The 17,879-nt window shown below is 45.2% G+C and overlaps 1 protein-coding gene across 1 annotated transcript in view; it reads right to left on the bottom strand.

Annotated features, from left to right (window-relative positions):
* LOC104672369 (cAMP-dependent protein kinase catalytic subunit PRKX-like) overlaps positions 1 to 6,943 on the bottom strand; it is a 41,192-nt gene extending 34,249 nt beyond the window's left edge. Inside the window, 1 exon segment of the mRNA XM_030926331.1 lies at positions 6,708 to 6,943. Coding sequence (XP_030782191.1) covers positions 6,708 to 6,943 — 236 coding nt within the window.
* Between the last annotated feature and the right edge of the window lie 10,936 nt (positions 6,944 to 17,879).

Raw genomic sequence — 17,879 nt, 5'->3', positions numbered from 1 at the left:
TTCCAGCACTTTGGAAGGCCAAAGCAGGTGGGTCACTGGAGCCCAGGGGTTCAAGACCAGGGTAAGCAATGTGGCAAAACCCTGTCTCTACAAAACTTTAAAAACTAGTTGGGCATAGTGGAGAATATCTGTGGCCCCATATATGCAGGAGGCTTAGCAGGGAGGATCTATAGAGCCCAGCAGGTACAGGCTGCAATGAGTGCCATGACTGCACCACTGCACTCCAGCCTGCACGACAGAGCAAGACCCCCTCTCAACAACAACAACAACAACAACAAAAGTAAGCTTCATAGAAATAGAGCTCGTATTCGTTTCTTCTTATTCTGTGTGACACTGAACATCGACATTCATGAGGACCTGAACAGCACAGCTCACCTTGCAGAATCAAGGATCTCACGCCAGTAAGTGCGGGCTGGGAGCAAAATCTCCTGCCACACAAGGAAATGGATAAGAAAAGGAGTCTACACTCCCAACTCAGCTCCTTTATTCCAGTAGTCTAATATGTCCAAAACGTAAGTCTTAAGATGTCCATTGAAGACATGTAGGCAGGTTCCCTCAGTGCCAGCTCTAGGAAACAATGTCTCTACTTGCGATCCAGAATGAAAGTCAATTTTTTTTTTTTCTTGAGACAGGGCTGGTCTTGAACTCCTGACTTGAACTCCGGGAGCAGTGGTTCATGCCTGCAAACCCAGCACTTTATAAGTCTGAGGCAGAAGGATCACTTAAGTCCAGGAGATCAAGGCTAGGTTGGGCAACATAGCCAGACACTATCTCTACAAAAAAATTTTTTTTAATGTACAGGGTGTGGTGGTATGTGCCTGTAGTCCCAGCTACATGGGGCAGAGATGGGAGAATTGCTTGATCCCAGGAGTTGGAGGCTGCAGTGAAATATGATAGTACCACTGCATTACAGCCTGAGTAACAGAGTGGGACCCCAATCTGTTTAAAAAAAAAAAAAGAAACAGTGAGGCCCTTCTCCGTAAGTGATATTTGCTTCTATACGGAGAAAGGACTTTGGAGAAATAAACAAGACACATTAATATGGGAACCTGGGTGGGAGGAGAGGAGAAATTCCACACAGGTGAGGCACAAAAACAGAGATGCATTTCACTGTATAACTTTCTCACCTTTTAAAATGTGACTGTCGAAATATTTCATCTACATAGGTTCAATTTATGTTAAATTGATACATGACACCGATGCACTGCATTAAATAATTGTTTCGAAGTAATGTTGAATCAGAATGTATGAATTTGAAACTGTCAAGCTCAGTTACTTTCCTTGACATTTTCCCCCTGGGAAAAATCAGTAAAATAACATTAAATACTACAATGTATGAAATCAGCATGTGAAACATGTGGAGATGGAGGGGTAAAGGCCTGTTTATAAGGTGCTTGGGCAGAGAATGGGCTCAGCTGGGCTGCAAGAGGGAGGGCGGAGATGATCACGGCTTAGGATTTAGGCATCTAAGCAGTGAGTGCTGATGACTTAGGCAAGGTGTGCAGGTGCACAGGGGTCTCTTAAGTTGTTCTGTTTGGGAGAAGAGGACGCAGTTCATGTTGAACCCAGTGGACATATTTAGGTTGAGGGGTGGATTACGTTGAATGGTACTCCCCCCAAAAATGTCCACATCCTAACCCCTGGTACCTGTGAATAGAGCCTTACTTGAAAATAGGGTCGTGGCTGGGCAAGGTGGCTCAGGCTTGTAATCCCAGCACTTTGGGAGGCTGAGGCAGGTGGATAATGAGGTCAGGAGATCGAGACTATCCTGGCTAACATGGTGAAATCCCTTCTCTGCTAAAAATACAAAAAATTTAGCCAGGCATGGTGGCGAGCGCCTACAGTCCCAGCTACTCAGGAGGCTGAAGCAGGAGAATAGAGTGAACCCAGGTGGCAGAGCTTGCAGTGAGCTGAAATAGTGCCACTGCACTCCAGCCTGGGCAACTGAGTGACACTCCGTCTCAAAAAAAAAAAAAAAGACAAAAAAAGAAAATAGGGTCATTGTAGTTTCTATTAAGTAAACAATCTCCAGATGTGGCCATCCTGGATTTAGGTTGGGAGCTAAATCCAACAATGGGTGTCCTTCTAAGAGACAGAAGAGAATGAAGAAAAAATGGCCAGGCATGGTGGCTTATGCCTGTAATCCCAGCACTCTGGGAGGTCAAGACAGGTGGATCACCTGAGGACAGGAGTTTGAGACCAGCCTGAGCAACACAGTGAAATCCTGTCTCTATTGAAAATGGAAAAAATAAGCCAGGGGCAGGTGCCTATAATCCCAGCTACTTGGGAGGATGAAGCAGGAGAATCACTTGAACCCGGGAGGCAGATGGTACAGTGAGTCGAGATCACACCGCTGCACTCCAGCCCAGGCAAAAGAGTGAAACTCCATCTCAAAATAAATAAATAAATAAATAAATAAATAAATAAATAAATAAATAAATAAATAAATAAAAATAAAGAAACAGAAGACGAGACAGAGACACAGAGGAGAAGTCCCCATGTGGAGACAGAGGCAGAGACCGGAGTGATGCAGCCACAGGACCAGGAACACATTTAATGACATGCTTCTATAGCAGGTGGCAGCTAACTTGTTTTGTCTGCAGTTATTTCTGTGACTTTTTGGGTAAAGAGGCAAGTAGGGTGCTGATTAGACACAGCAGGAAGCTGGAGCTAAAACAGCACCAGCTGGGTAAGAGAAACCTTAAAAAAAGCAGAGCTCAATCAGAGTCTAATAGTCACAAACTATGAACACATCAGACTATGAAACATCAAAATCAGGCAGTGCATTGTGATGCTGCCCTGAAGACCTTTGAAGGCCAGAAGGGATGGGGTTTCCTAAGTTTTCCTCGGTTATGATTCTGCTTCTTCTAGGACCCTCTGGCTTGTGACAGCCAAAGCACCAGCTCAGAATCTGTATCAAAATACAATGCTTCAGGAAAATTCCAGAAACCTAAAATGAGTGGGAAAAAAAAAAGAAAAACCAGAGCAAAATGTAATGAAACTGAAAACAGGAAATCAACAGAGAAACATTAAAGAAACCCAAAGCAGTTTCTTTGCAAAGACTGATGCAACTGATATACCAGAATCTATTCTCAAAATAAAATACTAAACTGTTTAATGATGAACTAAACAAGAGCCTTAATAGATAAAATCACATCCAACAACAGTTTGTATTCAACCATCTAGGGAATATTTCGAGACATTACTGACTTTTACTATGTATTTTTTTCTTTTACTTTTTTCTTCTTTTCTTTTCCTCTTTCCTTTCTCTTTTCTTTTTTTCTTTTTCTTTTCTTTCATGGTTTCACTCTGTCACCCAAGCTGGAGCACAATGGCGCAATCATAGCTCACTTCAGCCTCAACCCCCCAGACTCAAGTGATCCTCCCACCTCAGCCTCCCAAGTTCCTGGGACTGCAGGCATGTGCCACCATGAGCGGCTAATTGTTGTTTGTTTTTTTTTTTTTTTTTTTTTTTTGTAGAGATAGGGTTTCACCATGTTGCCGAGGCTAGTCTCGAACCCCTGGCCTCAAGTGCTCCTCCCACCTCGACCTCCTAAACTTCTGGAATTACAGGTTATTGAGCAACCACAACCAGTCTGAAAATCAATACAGTTGACAAGACAGAATTTGTTCTCAAAAGAAAATACTAAACTGTTTACAGAAGAACTAAAAAAAGCTTTAATAAACAAAATCATGCACAACCACTATTTATATTCGTGTCCATGGAATGTTTTATATCATTAAGGATTTTTTTCTATATAAATTATTTTTCTATTTTCTTCTATTTCTTTCTTTTTATGTTTTATATCCTTTTCTTTTTTTCTTTCTTTTCTTCCAGCATCTTGCTCTTTTGCTAAGGCCAGAGAGAAGTGGCACCATCATAGCTCACTGCAGCCTCCAACTCTTGGGTTCAAGTGATTCTCCTGCCTTAGCCTCCTGAATAGTCAGGACTACAGGTATGAGACCCACCATACACAACTAATTTTTTTTTTTTTTTTTTTATAAAGACAGGGTCTCACTATGTTGTATAGGCTAGTCTAGAAGTGCTAGCCTCAAATGATTCTCCCTCCTTGACCGCCCAAAGCACCAGGATTACAGGCGTGAGCCACTATATGTCACCTATTTTCTCTTTTTGTTGTTGTTGTTGAGACAGAGTCTTGCTCTATCGCCCAGGCTAGAGTGCAGTGTCAAGATCTCAGCTCACAGCAACCTCTGCCTCCCGGATTGAAGCAATTCTCCCACCTCAGCCTCCCAAGTAGCTGGGATTACAGGCAAGCACCACCATGCCTGGTTAATTTTTGTATTTTTTTTGTAGAGACGAGGTTTCACCATGTTGGCCAGGTTAGTCTCAAACTCGTGACCTTGTGGTTCAGCCTCCCCAAGTGCTGGGATTACAGGTGCAAGCCACTGCACCTGGTCTATTTTTTTCTTAAGGCGTCACTATAAAGAGAATCAACAGCCCAGGAAGAGGAAATTCTAGACAAGTTGCTGTCTCAACACCCTTTTGACTTTTGGAATCTCATCCAAGCTGGATTTTGCAGTTTTTGAAGAATAATTCCCTACGACATTGTCTCCAACCATAAGCTAGCTCTGTCAGTGGCATTTGAACCAGAGCAATTCCATCTTGAAGGGGGCTGGGTAAAATGAGGCTGAAGCCTGCTGGGCTGCATGCCCAGATGGTGAAGGCATTCTAAGTCACGGGATGAGATAGGAGGCCAGCACAAGATGCAGGTCATAAAGAGCTTGCTGATAAAATAGGCTGCAGTAAAGAAGCCGGCCAAATTCCACCCAAACCAAGATGGCCACAAGAGTGACCTCTGGTTGTCCTCACTGCTACACTCCCACCAGCACCGTGACAATTTACAAATGCCATGGCAACATCAGGAAGTTACCCTATATAGTCTAAAAACAGGAGGCATGAATAATCCACCTTTCATTTACCATATAATCAAGAAACAGCCATAAAAATGGGCAACCAGCAGCCCTCGAGGCTGCTCTGCCTATGGAGTAGCCATTCTTTTATTCCTCTACTTTCTCAATAAACTTGCCTTCTTTCACTTTGTGGATTTGCCCTGAATTTTTTCTTGCACGACATCCAAGAACCCTCTCTTGGCATCTGGACATAGACCCCTTTCTGTTAACAGCTCTGTTCCCTCCACTCTTGTCCTCTCATTGCCAAGACTCCAATATAAGCTTGCATACCCAAATAAATGCAGGCAGGCTTGCACAGGGTCCCCCTATGTCCGCCCATCCAAAGAGATCCCAGGTGCCCTAAGCATTACAAAGCACTTGTTTCTTCTGTGCCAAGGTTTCTCTGGCCACACCTGCGTGCAACCCCTTTGTTCTGCAAAATGACTCCAAAGGGAATGATTTACCAAGGTAAAAACATCCACCAAACTAGTTGTCAACGATTTTAAAAGAACCCTCCACAGGTTGCCCTCCAAATCTCTTTGATGGGGTGCCTCCCCAATATAACTACCTCAGAGAATAATGTAATGTCCACACACAACGCATGCTAAGTAAATGGTAGCACATGTTGCAAGGATCTGTGTGGACTTGCACAATTTAACAGGAACCGTGTGAGACAACTTCCTTTTTCTATGTCCTGGTGAAAAATGCTAATGTATTTTTAAATAGGTACGAGGGCGTGGAGGCCAGCAGGGAAGACACTGTACAGAAGGAAGGTCTATTTTTCTTTTTGTGTGTGTGTGTGTGTGAGACCAAGTCTTGCTCTGTCGCCCAGGCTGGAGTGCAGTGGCCGGATCTCAGCTCACTGCAAGCTCCGCCTCCCGGGTTTACTCCATTCTCCTGCCTCAGCCTGCCGACTAGCTGGGACTATAGGCGCCTGCCACCTCGCCCAGCTAGTTTTTTTGTGTTTTTTAGTAGAGACGGGGTTTCACCGTGTCAGCCAGGATGGTCTCAATCACCTGACCTTGTGATCTGCCTGTCTCGGCCTCCCAAAGTGCTGGGATTACAGGCTTGAACCACTGCGCCCGGCCTTTTTTTCTTTAATTGAGGCAGTGTCTCACTCCATCACACAAGCTAAAGTGTCCTAGCACAATCACAGCTCACTGAAGCGTCTACCTCCCAAGCTCAAACAATCCTCCCACCTCAGCCCCCCAAATAGCTGGCAACACAGGCATGCGTCCTCCTGCCTAATTTTTTTTCCCCATTTGTAGAAATGGGGTCTTCTTATGCTGCCCAGGCTGGTCTCAAATGCCTGGACTCTAATGATCCTTTCACCCTGGCCTTCCAAAGTGCTGGGACTACAACTGTGAGCCACTATGCCCAGCCCTATTTTTCAAACGTACAGAGAAATGACCAGAGTCTAACCTTGACAGTTCTGGATTAAGCAGGATGGAAAGGCCCAAACTAGTCACATTGACAGTTTTCTGCCCTCCTCTCTTCTCTTCTCTCCACCTTCTGAGAGAATGAGCTGGGCATGGTGGTGTGTCCCTGTAGACCCAGCTGCTTGGGAGACTGAGGCAGGAGGATCACTTGAGCCCTGTAGTTTGAGGCTGCAGCTGAGCTATGATTTATTGCACTCCAGCCTGGGTGACAGAGCAACACCTTGTCTCTAAAAAACAAAAAATAAACAAAATCATAATCCCTTGACCTGGCCGCTGTATCATCTGACAGAAGACATGAAAGGCTGGAAGAACTGCCCAGAGGCGTCCCACAGGAAATTCCTTCGTAGGGAGACTCACCAGACCGGCAACCGCCTCCCACACTGACAGTCTCTGTGTGGTCTCCTTAGACCACAGGAAGGTGGAGGTGGACGCACCAGTGCTGGAGGGGGAAGGAATTTCCATCCTCGAACCTGCACCTCCTTCCTCTGCAAGTCATTTACATCTTCGCTAAAGGTGTTCAGACAGGGTAGGGTGAGTCTCCTGGATGCCTGTTCCACCATCATAGGAGAACTGCTGAGCGGCTTCAAATGCATCTAATGTGTTTTGGGTTTTTTGTTTTTTTGAGACACAGTCTCACTCTGTCACCCAGGCTACAGTGCAATGGCACAGACTCACTGCTACCTCTGTCTCCTGGGTTCAAGTGATTCTCCTGCCTCAGCCTCCTGAGGAGATGGGATGACAGGCACCCACTACCACGCCCCGCTCATTTTTGGGTACAAACTGGATTTCATCATGTTTGCCAGGCTGGTTTCAAACTCCTCATCTCAAGATGTAGTAATCCCAAAGTGCTGGGATTACAGGCGTGAGCCCCCACGGCCCTGCCTCTAATGGCTGTTTATCGTGTTTTCTCCTACTCAGATCAATGTAAATGCCAACTGGACTTTCACTTAAGATCCTAATGGGGAAAACAAAATGTCCATCATCCTGTCTCACCCAACACAGCACAGAATCGGAGATACTGGGAAAATATGCCCACCTGAGAAACACAGCATGAAAATGCTCCAGAAAGGAGGAGTTTCTTCAAATTACTGCTTGCACTGGTTTCACTCTTCTTGCACAAGGGAACCTTGGAAAAAAGGGGCCGGCCAAGTTTGCCCACACACATGTGAGTATTACCAAATTCATCCACATGCCCAGGTTTCTGTGCAATCTGCCCTATGGCACCTGCACCTGTGTTTCTGTCTCGCTCCTCCAGTAGGATATGAGATTTGCTTCTGGGATTCTAAAGTGCATAGGTCAGGCAGGGTGCAGTGGCTCACGCCTCTCATCCCAGGACTCTGGGAGGCTAAACTAGGAGGATCACTTGACGCCAAGAGTTCAAGACCAGCCTGGGCAACATGACGAGACTCTATCTCTACAAAAAAATAAAAACTATAGCTTGGACTACACACGCTGTAGTCCCAGCTACTCATGAGGCTGAGGTGAGAGGATCCCTTGGGCCTTGGACATCGATGCTACAGTGACACCATGTCACTGCACTCCAGCCTGGGCATCCGAGTGAGACCCTGTCCAAAAAAAAGGAGATAATGGTATTTATCTCTCTGTGCAGTATTTATTTCTCTGTGACTGGCTTATTTCTCAGAGCATAATGACCTCCAGTTGCATCCATACTGTTGCAAATGACAGGACTTTACTCTCTTTACAGGCTGAATAGTACTCCATTGTGTACAGATGCTGATGGGCACATGGGTTGTTGCCCTATCTTGGATGTTGTGACTCATGCTGCAGCGAACATGACAGTGCAGGTATCTCTTCACTGTATATGATTTTAAGCTACTATATTTATGGTCCTTCATTCCAGCAACCATGCAAGACTAAGACAGTATGAAGAAACATGAGAGAGATATAAGAAGTCAACCAAAAAGGGAAATCTTCTAAGAAGCCAGTTTTAATTGCGGTGACACTACAATATTGCTTTAGGAGAACTTCCAACATATCCCTGGATGCATTACAATTTGCACAGGGGCTATGATCTGAATTATGTCCCCTGAAAAATCATATATTGATGCCCTAATCCCCAGACTTTAGCAAGTGACTGTTTGGAAATGGGGTCCTTGAGGAGTTAATTAAGGTCAAATGAGGTCATTAGGGTGGGCTCTGATCCAATAGGACTGCTATCCTGGTAAGAAGAGGAGGTTGGGTACGGTGGTTCATACCATAACCACAGCACTTTGGGAGACTGAGGCAGGAGGATTGATTGAGGCCGGAATTTGAGACCAGTCTGGGCAACATAGGGAGACTCTATCTCTAGGAAAAATGTATATATATAAGCTGAGCATCATAGTGCACACCTGTGGTCCCAGCTTACTCAAGAGGCTGAGGTATGGAGTGTTGCGTGGGCCCAGGAAGCCAAGACTGCAGGAAGCTATGATAGCACCACTGAATTCTGGCCTGGGGCAGAGCAAAATCCTGTCTTTAAAAAAACAAAAATAAAAAAAGAGGAGATGAGGACACAGAGAGGGATGGCCCCGTGAGGACACAGGGAAAAGACAGTGTCTACAAGACTAGGAGAGAGTCATCAGGAGGAACCAGCCCTGCCCACACCATGATCTTAGACTTCTAGTCAACAGGACTGTGGGAAAATTAATTTCTACTAAATAAGCCACTCAGTCTGCGTATTTTGTTATGACAGTAAGAGCAAACTAATACAATCACACCCTGCATTCATTCTCAAAAGGTCTCCTGTGGCTTCAACCTCCAAAACAGACTAAGAATCCCACAACTTCTTATTTCAATGGTGAAACCCCATCTTTACTAAAAGGACAAAACTGAGCTGGGCATGGTGGCAGGCACTTGTAGTCCCTGCTGCTTAGGAGACTGAAGCAGGAGAAACACTTGAACTGGGCAGTCAAGGTTGCAGTGAGCCGAGACGGCCACTACACTCCAGCCTGGTGACAGAGCTAGACTCCATCTCAGGAAAAAAAATAGTCTGCCACCACGCTCTGCAAGACCTGACCACCAGGCAGGCATATGCAATTTCATGCCGGGGAGAAGAGAAAACTGATGAACAGAAAAGGTTCACTTTTTGGAGACCCTAAGTGTGGCAGGCATTGTGTAATCATCTGCCTTGATACTTCCTTTTCTTTGTTTTTGACATAGGCGTCTTGCTCTGTTGCCCAGGCTGGAGCGCAGTAGCACCATCATGGGTCACTGTAGTCTCTACCTCCTGGGCTCAAACAATCCTCCTGCCTCAGCTTCCCTAGTAGTTGGGACTACATACAAGTGCATGCCACCACACTTAGCCACTTTAAAAAAATTTTTTTGGCCAGACGTGGTGACTCACGCATATAATCCCAGCAGTCTGGGAGGCTAAGGCAGGTAGATCACAAGGTCAGGAGTTCAAGAGCACCCTGGCCAAAGCAGTGAAACCATGTCTCTACTAAAAACTGCAAAAATTAGCCAGGCACAGTGGCAGGAGCCTGTAATCCCAGCTACTTGGGAGGCGGAGGCAGGAGAATCACTTGAATCTGGAGAATTGTTCTCCAGGTTCTCAAAAAAAAAAAATTTTTTTTTTGAGATGGGGTCTTACTGTATTGCCCAGACAGATGAGCTCATGGGCTCAAGCGATCCTCCCACCTCAGCATCCTAAAGTACTGGGATTACAGGCGCAAGCCTCCACACCTGGCCTCCCATGAATTTTTATTTTTTGAGACAAGGTCTCTGCCACCCAGGCTGGAGTGCAGTAGCATCTCAGCCCACTGCAGCGTCAACCTCCTGAGCTCGCGATTGTCATGCCTTCGCCCTCGTTTGATTTTCGCAAACCATGTCTCTTCCTGGTGGGGGCTATCTGCTGCTTTCAAAAGTTTAACGTCTTCCTTCTTTGCAGTGTGCCCATGAACTGTAGTCCCAGCTACTTGGTTGGCTGAGGTGGGAGGATCACTTGAGCCCAGGAGTTCGAGACCAGCCTGGGCAACATGGCAATAACCATCCCTACAAAAATAAATAAATAAACTAGCTGAGTGTGGCAGTGCATGTCTGTAGTTCCAGCTAATTGGGAGGCTGAAGTGGTAGGATTGCTTGAGCCAGGGAAGTGGAGGCTGCAGTGAGCTATGGCTGCACTACTATACCCTAGACTGCACTACAGAGTGAGATTCTGTCTTTAAAACAAAGAAAAAAAAGGCGGTGGCTCATGACTGTAATCCCAGCACTTTGGGAGGCCAAGGCAGGTGGATCACAAGGTCAGGAGATCGAGACCATCCTGGCTAACATGGTGAAACCCCATCTCTACTAAAAATTAAAATATTAGCCAGGCATGGTGGCAGGCGCCTATAGTCCTAGCTACCTGGGAGGCTGAGGCAGTAGAACAATGTGAACCTGGGAGGCAGAGCTTGTAGTGAGCCAAGATTGCACCGGTGCACTCCAGCCTGGGCAACAGAGCGAGACTCTGTCTCAAAAAAAAAAAAAAAGAGAAAAAAGAAAATAACGCTAATGTTGTTATGGCGGAGCTTTTGACCATAGAGAAACTAATGTACATTGTGTACCCATCCAGTACTTGGCATCAGTGAGTGCCATAAGAACTGTTGATAGTTCCATCATCCATTCATTTCTTTATTCACACACAGAGTGACCACCTTGTCCCTGTCTCTGACTGCGACTCTCCTGGCTAGCACTGAAGGTTTCCCACCTCAGGAAACTTTCCCCTGGCACATGAGGAGGGTTGATCTCTGTATCCATTCAGTGGATGGTCTTGGGCACACACTAAGTGCCGGGTCTGTTCTCTGAATGTGGGAGATGAAAGTGACTCCAACACACAGAGGTCCCGGCACTCTTGGCATCTATGTTCCAGCAGCAGAGGCAGGCGGAATGCTTGAGCCCAGGAGTTCAAGACAAGCCTGGGCAACACAGTGAGATCCCGTCTCTTTTATTAAAATAAGTCCTGCACATGTATCTTAATTTAACTTAAATTTAATGTAACATGTATTTTAACTTAAAACTAAATTAAATTTAAAAAATAAAATGAAATAAACAATGAAGAGGAGAAACTGGCAGGACTTCTATCCTCAGAAATGTTCTCTAATGTGTAATATTTTATCTCATCTCTTGGCATTTGTGTGATATACTTAAATGGAAACTGTCATTCACACATGAATGAGCCCGTTTCACAAGGGGCAACCACACAAGATAAATAAGATTAAAGGGCTAAGCTCCACTTTCTGTGTACTGTTAGGCCACAAACAACACTCCTAATTGCTATGTCAACACTGTCCACAAGGCTGCTGATTTATCCACACAGTAAAATCTCAACAGTTCAGATGCCATTCATCCTGACAGCATGCTGGTATGACAGACAGGGTAGGGATGCTGTGGAGTTAATGTCTGTGTGCCCCTAAAATTCCTGTGTTGAAATCCTCACCTGCAAGGTAATGGTGTCTGGGGAGGTGATGAGGTCGTGAGGGTGGAGCCTCATGAATAGGATTAGAGGGTGGAGCCTCATGAATGGGATTAATGCCCTTATTAAGGGGCCTCAGAGAGTTGTGTCCACCATGGAAGGACACAGCAAAAAGACACCATCTGTGAATCAGGAAGCAGGTCCCCACCAGACACCCAGTCTGCCACACCTTGATCTTGGACCTCCAGCCTCCCAAACTGTGAACAATAAATGTCTGTGGTTTGCTACTCGGGAGGCTGAGGCAGGAGAATGGCATGAACCCGGAAGGCGGAGCTTGCAATGAGCCTAGATTGCACCACCACACTCCAGCCTGGGCAACAGAGTGAGACTGTCTCAAAAAAAAAAAAAGCCACTCAGTCGGTGGTGTTTTGTACAACAGCCTGAATGAACACTTATGGTATTAAAAAGACCCCAGCAATGAGGAGAGGAAAGGAAAATTCTGCACAGTTTAGGAGAACATTTTATTCTTTAATTCCCAGTATCCACCCCGCATCTCTTTCTTCTCCTTTTCTTCTTTCTGAATTTAGTACATGACCAGGCATGCCCACAGTACCAGTGGCGTTATCAGCACCAGCTCACATTCCTTCCCTTATTTGGGAAAAGACTGGCTCTCGAGTTCACCAGAAATGACCACTTCCTCCTCTCCCCTCTCTCTCATCTCCCCTCTCTCCCATCATGTGCCCACCTTATCATTAGAGAAAGTTTAAATGTTAAAAGCCAATCAGGTCGTTTAGATTGTGCAGTCTGACCCTAGCCAACAGGGAAAGGACATAGGGACAGGAGTTGCCTTAGGAATAAAAACTTCTACTCTCCTTTGTTCAGGGTGCTCTTGGGGCAACCAGCCGTACGGGAGGGCACCCTTGTGTGCAGCAGTAAATTTGCTTTGCTGAGAAATCCTTTGTCTAAGGGCTCGTTTTCCTTATGACTCCAAGCTTTATTTCTAAAAACCAAGGATAGGATTAAAAACTACCAGTATTAAGCACTTCAGATTTCAGAACCATGTATCATTAATTATGAAGATCTACTAGCTCTTAAAAATATACAATATTGGCCAGGCACGGTGGCTCAAGCCTGTAATCCCAGCACTTTGGGAGGCCGAGACGGGTGGATCACGAGGTCAGGAGATCGAGACCATCTTGGCTAACAGGGTGAAACCCCGTCTCTACTAAAAAATACAAAAAACTAGCCGGGCAAGGTGGCAGGCACCTGTAGTCCCAGCTACTTGGGAGGCTGAGGCAGGAGAATGGCCTAAACCCAGGAGGCGGAGCTTGTAGTGAGCTGAGATCGCACCATTGCACTCCAGCCTGGGCGACAGAGCAAGACTCTGTCTCAAAAAAATATATATACATATATACAATATTTTCAGATAGTATACCATGTGAAAGTTAAAAAAAAAAAAAATGTGTTGAGGAAGACCAAGTAGTCTGTGGTGAGGGAATTCATTCTGCACCATGGTTTGGAGCTGCCCAAATCCACACACTGGGTAAAACTGCACAGAACTCTACACATACATTTGCAAACACAGATGAGCACCTTCTGAAAACTAATAAAGGCTGAACAAGCCAGGTGTGATGGCTCATGCTTGTATACAATCCCAGTACTTTGGGAGGCTGAAGTGGGAAAATTGCTTGAGGCACCAGGAGATCAAGACTTGGCAACATAGCAAGACTCTGCCTCTACAAAACATACAAAAATTAGCCAGGTATGGTGCATGCCTGTAGTTTCAGCTACTCGGGAGGCTGAGGTGAGAGGATCACCTGAGCCCAGGAATTCAAGGCTGGAGTGAGCTGAGATCGCACCACTGTCCTCCAGACTGGGCAAGAGAGTGAGACCCTGTCTCAAAAAAAGAAAAAAAAAAAAAAAAAAAAAGCTGAACGAGGTATATGTTCTCCTTAATAGAGATATACCAACATCAATGACATGGTTCTGATACTGTCCCACAGATATGAAGATGTCACTATGGGGAAGCTGGCTGAAAGGTCCGTGAGACTCCAGGTATGGTTTTGAAATCTCCTGTGAGTCTGTATTTCAAAATACATACATTTTTAGTACTGGTCTAGAAACTTTGAAGTCTTCCTCACAGTAACCAGGTAGGACAGGTTCTGTTATTACTTCCCATTTTTTTAGATGAGCAAATGCAGAACTAGGTTGAGTAAAGAAAAATGAAATGTGGACCCAAAGCCTGGCCACTGGTTTACCTGTTGAACTACCTCCTTCCTGACAGGTTCACACTTGGGGTGCCCACAGAAACAAGCACTGGGTCGTAGATGCCAAATTATTCAATAAAAACACTTTTGGGAAAAAACCTAAGTTTTTTGAGGGTTTTATTTTGTTTTTTTTGTTTTGAGATGGAGTCTTGCTCTGTCACCCAAACTGAAAATGTGGTGGTGTGATTTAGGCTCATTGTAACCTCAGACTCCCTGGTTGGGATGGTTTTAATCTCCTGACCTCATGATCCACCTATCGCGGCCTCCCAAAGTGCTGGGATTACAGGCGTGAGCCACCACGCCCATCCACACCTAAGTATTTTTTATCTGATATATAGAGAAAGTAATTCTCAAGTAATCATTTTAAGTGGGAAGACTGATAAAATAAGGCTGGTGAATTGTTGCACAGAGAGTCATCCTCTCTATGTAGTGTAAGTTTTTCACTTCCATAACATATATTTATTTTATTTTATTTTATTTTATTTTATTTTATTTTATTTTATTTTATTTTATTTTTTAGACAGAGGATCTTGCTCTATCACCCAGGATGGAGTAGAGTAACATGACTATGGTTGACTGCAGCCTCAACCTCCTGGGCTCAAGTGATCCTCTTGCCTCAACTTCCCAGATGACTAAGAGGTATGCATCAACATGCCTAACTACCTATTATAACTATTTCTTTTTTTAAGAGATGAGGGTCGCTCTGTATTGCCTAGGCTAGTCTGGAACTCCTGGCCTCAAGCCATCCTCCCACCACAACCTCCCAAATAGTAGGGACTACAGGCACGTACCACTGTACCCAGCCCAGATTTTCCTTTTTTAAAGCACAATTGTTCTCCCTCACAGGAACAAGCACAGCTTGGTTATATGAACAGAAATCTGAAGAACCAGACTGAAACCCATTTTTTTCTCTAAGGAGTAGTATGGCTGTTCTGATCCAAAGTTCCTAAAACTATTAAATCAGCCTTTAAACAAGACATACTACAGAATCCCTTTATGCACAAAGAAGAAAAAAAAAATCCATTATCAGATTTTTCACAAGTGCAAACTGCACTCTTTTTCCTAACTACCTGAACTGGAGGAAACTGGTCAATCTAGAATGCTGACACTTTCTTTTTTTTTTTCACTGTCGCCCAGGCTGGAGTGCGGGGGTGTGTGATCTTGGCTCACTGCAACCTCTGCCTCCTGGGTCCAAGCAATTCCTCTGCCTCAGCCTCCTGAGAAGCTGGGATTACAGGTGCCTGCCACCATGCCTGACTAATTTTTGTATTTTTTGGTAGAGACAGGGTTTCACCATGTTCACCAGGCTGGTCTCGAACTCCTGACCCCAAGTTATCTGCCTACCTCGCCTCCTAAAGTGCTGGGATTACAGATGTGAGCCACCACACCCAGTCCCTATTGATTTTTAATATAACCTGGTTGGTGGGAATTAATGGCTTCAAGATAAGAAGCACAAAAATTTGGCCGGGCATGGTTGCTCATGTCTGTAATCTCAGCACTTTGGGAGGCCAAGGTGGGTGGATCTTGAGGTCAGGAGTTCAAGATCAGTCTGGCCAAAATGGTGAAACCCTGTTTCTATTAAAAATAAAAATAAAAAAAATAGCCGGGCATGGTGACTGGCATGCCTGTAATCCCAGCTACTCGGGAGGCCGAGGCAGAGAATTACTTGAACCTAGGAGGCAGAGGTTGCAGTGAGCTGAGATCATGCCACTGCACTCCAGCCTGGGCAACAGAGTGAGACTCCATCTCAAAAAAAAAAAAAACCACAAAACTTTACACAGTCTTGGAAATGTTGTCATGATTTCCTGCATTGGATATATTGGAGTGTGGTCAGGTCTGTGGCCTTATTTTGGGTGAATTCTGGGTTGAAGTCCAGCTGAATGGACTCAAGTTATTTTCCCATTTAAGGAATTGCTAGTCCCATAGAGACGTTAGTCCCTGTGAACTTCATGTTCAGTCACTCACTGCTCACAGGGTACAATTAACAAGAGTGAGGTCTGGTAAAAATGTGCCTTTTTTTTTTTTTTTTTTTTTTTTTTTTGAGACGGAGTCTTGCTTTGCCACCCAGGCTGGAGTGCAGTGGCCAGATCTATGCTCACTACAAGCTCTGCCTCCTGGGTTTACGCTATTCTCCTGCCTCAGCCTCCCGAGTAGCTGGGATTACAGGTGCCCGCCTCGTCGCCCGGCTAGTTTTTTTTTTGTATTTTTAAGTAGAGACGGGGTTTCACCGTATTAGCCAGGATGGTCTCGATCTCCTGACCTCGTGATCTGCCCGTCTCGGCCTCCCAAAGTGCTGGGATTACAGGCTTGAGCCACTGCGCCCGGCCCTGACTTTTTATTCTAAAGCTAGCTTAGGGGAAGAAGAACAGGCTTCCTACCCTAAGGTTACTGCTTTGCTTCTGGCACAGAAAGTAGGGGCTTTTAAATGGGGAAAGGGGAACTTGGAATGAATGGAATGAAGGGGAAGGGGCAAGCAGGTGGGGGTCTGTGTAACTCGCTTATCTACAGGGTGGTTGAGCTGGTGCACTCAGACAGAGATAGGTTGTAAACTAGCTGTTGCCTCAGTACTCTCTAAGTGGGAGAAGGTTTCCTAGGCATACTTTTGATTGTAAGTCTGTTGCGGGAATTAAGGGGCTAGAGAAACCAATTGGTGGAACAGGAGGATTTTATTGGGTGTGCCCTGACTCAGCAGATTAACATCTAAAGGCAGAGCCCCAAACAAAGACAGGGCTTGACTTTTATACATGCAATCAAAGGGAGTTGGCCAGCTAGTGGCATGAAACATGCAGGGTGGGCAAGCAAGCTTACAAAAGCAGAACAAAGACAGTTTGTCAAAAGGTGAAAGATGTTACAACTTAGGCATGTCTTGTGACCTTTACCCTGCTACACAGATTGGAAAACAGGAACTCACAAAATTCTTACAAACTTGCAGAAATAGTTACAGTTATGAGAGCAGAGCAAAGAATAATGGTATAGGGAGACAATTCCACAGGGGGAAACTGATAAGAACTTGTTTTTCTGGTCCCTACTCCTGAAGCCCATTCCTTCTGGGCCATGCCTGGCTCTGCTGATAGTGCTATCAAAACCCTGACAGAGCCCTGCTTATCACTGGGCCATGGAGTGGGTCAGCCCCAGTAGAGAAAACTTGTTTTTCCTTTTGCATCTCCTGCTTCAAGTCTACTGTGATCACTCAAGGTACTCTGCTGCTGGAAGAGGAGCTCTGGAGCGTTTAAGCAAGCACACAGTAGATAAGCATGCCATATAAGGTGTTTCTGGTGAAGGGAAGGTAAAAGATAATCATTGCATTTCTAAAGAGATAAGTAGGAAGTGGCAAAGAGGGGAAAAAGAGAAAAGAGGAAAAAGTAATTTCAAGAAGTCATTCTTGGGGCTGGGCACAACAGCTCATGCCTGTAATCCCAGCACCTTGGGAGGCCGAGGCAGGTGGATCACAAGGTCAGGAGGTCAAGACCAGCCTGTCCAGTATGGTGAAACCCCATCTCTAATGAAAATACAAAAATTAGCCAGGTGTGGTGGTGTGCACCTATAGTCCCAGCTCTTCAGGAGGCTGAGGCAGGAGAATTGCAGAAGTGCTTGAACCGAGGAGGAGGAGGTTGCAGTGAGCCGAGATTGCACCACTGCACTCCAGTCTGGGCAATAAAGCAAGACTCTGTTACAAACAAATAAACTCTCATTCTCTTTCTCTTAGGAAAATGGAGGTAATGGGTTACAATGTAACCTTCCTACAAGGACAAGTTGCAGTAGTACAAAATGCAGACTTGTGCCTTTAGGTGCCCCCTGCAAGGGTGCATTACAGAACTCTTGAAAGGAACAGCCCAGGTACTGCCGAGCACATAGACTCATTGAGGAGACAGC

This window comes from Rhinopithecus roxellana, chromosome 22 (genome assembly GCF_007565055.1).
Source record: "Rhinopithecus roxellana isolate Shanxi Qingling chromosome 22, ASM756505v1, whole genome shotgun sequence".
In the NCBI taxonomy this organism is placed as follows: domain Eukaryota; kingdom Metazoa; phylum Chordata; class Mammalia; order Primates; family Cercopithecidae; genus Rhinopithecus; species Rhinopithecus roxellana.
This window is presented reverse-complemented; position numbering and strand designations above follow the sequence as displayed.